The 5,132-nt window shown below is 34.3% G+C and overlaps 1 protein-coding gene across 1 annotated transcript; it reads left to right on the top strand.

The window, feature by feature from the left end:
• Positions 1-904: 904 nt before the first annotated feature.
• LOC143557230 (microtubule-associated protein RP/EB family member 1A-like) lies at positions 905-4,201 on the top strand. The gene is made up of 8 exons (XM_077046351.1): positions 905-1,044; positions 1,769-1,837; positions 1,932-2,018; positions 2,096-2,202; positions 2,283-2,425; positions 2,504-2,574; positions 2,640-2,753; positions 3,867-4,201. Exons 1-8 carry the CDS (start codon positions 937-939, stop codon positions 3,954-3,956), a joined length of 789 nt encoding a protein of 262 aa, XP_076902466.1. The 5' UTR covers positions 905-936; the 3' UTR covers positions 3,957-4,201.
• The last annotated feature ends 931 nt before the right edge of the window (positions 4,202-5,132 follow it).

A 5,132-nucleotide genomic window follows, 5' to 3' on the forward strand; every position in this document is an offset into this window, starting at 1 on the left:
TACTTTTTATATGTTTATCAAATAGTTGAACAAAAATTATAAAAATACAGTAACCGTAACAAAAGCTTATAAATATACATTGCAACAAGAAATTATCATACACGTGTAATTGTAATTATATTAGTCGAACAAATGTTAACCACTTTAGTTAAATCTATGACCTCCAAGATACAATTTATCTGCTTTCACTAAGCTCGAGTTCAATTTAACTTGACCTACGAGAGCTCATTCTGAGACATATTCATTTCGATCTATTTTCTAAAGCTTATGCTTGGTTAGTGAGTTACTTTTTCAAGTTCAAGTTTTACCCGGGCTCAACTCATTTATTATTAATTACTTCATATACATTTTAAATTACTTTTATATACTTTCGGAAAAATCTTAAACAAACACAACTTCAACTCGAGTTGATGTGTAATCCAGGAATAAGCGTTTTCAGTACCAAGTTTTTAGTTTTCGGTATCGGTACGGTACCGATATTTTCCGAATTTTGCACGAAATACCGGTACCGAAGCGAACATTCGGCACTAATATCAGTTCCGGTACCATCCCGAGCTCATCCATAGTTTAATGCCTTAAACGAGCCAAAGCTCGGTGCAAGCTCATCTATGCAATGTTAAATTAACACATTCGATGTTCAAAAGAGTCAAACTTTAAAACATATAAGACCCGAGCTTTATTTAAAACTCGGCTTTCATATATTTTATCGATCCGATCTCGAGTAGTCGTAGCTTTTATGAAAAAGAAAATAAAAAAGTTAAAAAAGAGTCTTCTTTGTTTGCTGGCCGGTTGGTGACGCCATTGCCAGCTTTTGCTTTCCAGTTTTACACACAGTTTCCCCCCAAACCAAACCCTACATCTTCAATTCTCTTTCTGTTTCTCTCCTACAAGTGTTCTTCTTCAATCTCTGCTTTGAACATAATCGTTAATAATAATATGGCTAGCAATATCGGAATGATGGACAGTGCGTACTTCGTCGGACGGAACGAGCTTCTCTCATGGATCAACGCCAGGCTTCAGCTCAATCTCTCGCGTATCGAAGAGGTACTATTATTACTAGTAATCACTTATTACGTTTTATTCATTTTCATTGTTATTAATTATGTAAGTCTGTTCGGTATTAGATTCTAGATAGCGTGGAAATTAAGCTATATATGATTGTATACGGAAACACGTGAATTTGATCCATAAAACTGCAGTTCAAATTTGCGATTATTATTAGCAAGCGGAATTGGTGATTAATTAATTGAAACTGAGATTGATCAATAGTTTAGGCCTGTAAACTGAGCTTCATTTACAAAATGTGCATGTTCGTAACTTCGTATTCGTTCGTTTAATACCTAAACGAACCGTTCACGAACGTAGACGAATAAAAATAAATTTAAGCGGACATAATTGAACAAATAAACAAATAGAATCGACCAAGTAATTACACACACATATATATAATTTAAACGAGCTCTTTTTATGTTTTATGTGTATATAAATAATTAAATATATATACTATTTTAAAATTTAAACGAATATAAACGGACGTTCGTGAACATAAATGGACGAACAAAACATGTGTTTACGTTCGTTAGTTTAGTTAAATGAAGAAAAAGTTTTCTTCATGTTCGTTTGTTTATTAAACGAAGAACGTAAATCAACGGTATTATGTTGATGAAGGTTAGAACACTTTTAAAATTCGCATTCAAGCTTTCTATTGCATGTTTGTGAATTCTGATTAATTAGCTTGTGACTTAATAAACGGAATGTTGGTATATAGGCTGCTTCAGGTGCTGTGCAGTGTCAGATGATGGACATGACCTATCCAGGGACTGTTCCTATGCACAAGGTGATGATTCATAATTTCATATTGTAGATTTTTGATCTTTAAGCCAATACAAGTGCTGACAACTTGACATGATGTTGTTTGACTTTGACTATAGGTTAACTTTGATGCAAGGACAGAATATGATATGATCCAAAACTACAAAGTGCTACAAGATGTATTCAACAAACTCAAAATTGATAAGGTAAGTACTTTTGACATGAATGTATGTTTATGTAAACAAGTTACAAGTGTCCTAAACAATATTTGATTTTGTTTCAGCATATTGAAGTAAATAGGCTAGTGAAGGGTCGGCCGTTGGACAACTTGGAGTTTCTGCAATGGTTGAAACGATATTGTGAATCTGTTAATGGTGGCATCATGAATGAGTATGTTAATGTTGCATTCCTCAACTACAACGCGTGTTTTTTTCCTTTTGCGTTTAGTTATGTGTTTACTATTTGTGTAGGAATTATAATCCTGTGGAACGTCGAGGTAAGGTATGCAAAGAACGTAATCCAAAAGCATCCCAGAAGAATTCAAAATCTCTGCAAACAAACAACTCACAGAATCCTGGTTCAGTTGACAAATTGAACATTCCCAAAATATCAGGTTATTTACTTTCCAGTTTTTACTCATAATGTTATTGTGCGTGTATATGAATATTGATTCTAATGCTGATTGTTTTAGGGACTAAACAAAGACCAAGTGCAGTAGTCGAGTCTGATTGTTCAGAGGAAATTCAGGCTTTGTCCAACGAGGTAATCCTGATTAGTCTATGAAGATTTGATAGATTGCAAACCTGAATTTTGATTTTTATTTTCAGATTACAGAGCTGAAGGTATCTGTGGATCTTTTGGAGAAAGAAAGGGATTATTATTTTGCAAAGTTACGGGATATTGAGATACTTTGTCAGGCTCCTGAGTTGGAAAATATACCGGTAATGTAAATTGTAAAAACCGTTGTGTATATTATCATTTGATGTGCATATGTTTATAAATCTGTATTAACTAGTAGCATAAATATAATGTTACAAACACTAGTTATTAGGCCTGTAAATGAACCTAACAGAGCATGTTCGTGGTCGACTGTTCGTTCATTTAACTTTAACTGAACAAACATCGAAAAGAACATCTAAACGAACGCGTGTTCTTGTTCGTTCGTTATGGAAACGAGCGTATTCATGTTCGTTCATTAACAATATAAATGAACGACTCATGAAAGTAAACAAACGAACGTAACTTAGATAAAACCAATTAAAAGTAAATGTGAACAACAATGTGTTGGGCCTAAAAACTCAAAACCAGTGGCGAAGCTCGGACATACACGTCCAGGGGGGCTGATTCAATATGTATAAAAAAATTCATAAACTAGAGGGGGGCGGGCTCATAATTTCGGTCGGAAACGGGTAAATTTACTCTATGTATAAAAATTTTCGGCCGAAAAAGGATAAATTTACACTACTGAACATAAAAAACGGAGGGGCCGGGCTCAAAATTTCTGTCGGAAACGGGTAAATTTACACTATGTATAAAATTTTTTGGCCGAAAAAGGATAAATTTACCCTACCGAGCGAAAAACGGAGGGGGCCAGACTCAAAATTTCTGTTGGAAACGGGTAAATTTACACTATGTATAAAAATTTTCGTCCGAAAAAGGATATATTTACACCACCGAGCGAAAAAATGGAGGGGGCCGGGGCCACCCCTGGCCCCAACTCAGCTACGCCACTCTCAAAACTATACTAGATTGTAACGGCCCTGAAAACTTAAGATGAATATATTAATATACGAACTTAAACAAGCATAAAATTACAAAAAGAAATGAACTTTAACGAACGGACATAAATGGATTTAAATGAAAGAACGTTCATGAACATATATAAACGAACAAGGCATGTGCTCATGTTTGTTCGTTTATAAAATAAAAGAACTTCCTGACAAACGGTTCATGGAACGTTCGGTTCGTTTACAGGCCTACTAGTTATATTTGTGATTTGAAAGAATAACACATATAAGTTTTTGGTAGAATGACTAATTGAAGTTTTCTGACAGATGGTTGCGGCAGTTAAGAAGGTGCTTTATGCTGCAGATGAGGAGTCTGCACTCGCTGAAGCTCAACAAATCATATCTGCCGGTCAATGAATGACAGTTAACCAAAGCGAAACATCATGATAATAATGGAGAAAATCTTCATTTCATATCATGTGTAAGTTTAAGTTATGAAAGTGCCATATCTCACCACAGGTAAAGTAGATTATGTTGTGTTGAAGTTGTTGAGAGTTAAATGGTTATGGTCGAATGTTGTACACTAGTTTTCCTAACCTATGACAAATGTGTAATGCTGTTTTGTTTGATGTCTTTGAACTGATATACAAGTTTTAACTTTGCGTTTTTTTTCTTTTTGTTTCATTCGTCTATGGCTGTTTTAGTTTTCGTTTCAGTTATGTTGATGTTTTGAGTTGTGCTCGTGGTCTGGTTTTGGTTTTGATGGTTTTAAATCGTTTAAATAAAAAAAATAAACTGGTTATAAAGCTGAAACCGGACCAATCTAACTGTACCAGTGGTTTTGATGATGTAAATCGTCAAAACTAAACTGGCTGAAAAATTGAAACCGGACCAAATCGTTATCAAAGGTTAGAAACTAAGTCGATATCAAAGTTTAAGCACATTTCACCATACACAAAAGCCAACCATTTAAGGCATCAAAGGTTAAAAACTTGAATGCTAACGTTTGTTTCAAACGCTCATTTTGTTCACAAACTCCTGCATTATAAAGGATACTATTCTATGATACTTTCCTATATATATTTTTTCCTAAGTGAAATTTGATACGAAATGCATGTCTTTTACTAAAACACTAGAAGAGTATGTGTTATAAATAATGAGCACCGTCACAAAGATGTGGTGAGTAAATAGGGAAGAGATTCACCGACTTACAGTGTGTGCCTGTGTGGTGAGTAATTAACTAATTACTTCTAATCAAACATTTATAAAATAATCATTGAATTAATATAAAAAATTAACTTGGGAAAAAAAAATAATGCTTCATGTCCATGAGCACACTCATAAATAGACATGCATAAATCGGTTTACCAGTTATTCGAAAACTGGTTAATTTAATAATCGATTAGTGGTCAACAGTCAACTAGCCGGTTAGACTGGTTAATCGGATCGGGTACTACCCGGTTTTCAAGCACAAAAAACCCTAACCAGTATAACTGGTTTTGGGTATAACTGAACCGGTTAACCAGTAAACAACCGCTAATTAAAAACCTAAAACCGATTTCGGTTAACCAGTTATTAACCGATTTTTGGGTC

The sequence above is a fragment of the Bidens hawaiensis genome, unplaced genomic scaffold (genome assembly GCF_021521415.1).
Source record: "Bidens hawaiensis isolate Kalapana, Puna unplaced genomic scaffold, B.hawaiensis_p1.1 tig00001087_1, whole genome shotgun sequence".
NCBI lineage: Eukaryota > Viridiplantae > Streptophyta > Magnoliopsida > Asterales > Asteraceae > Bidens > Bidens hawaiensis.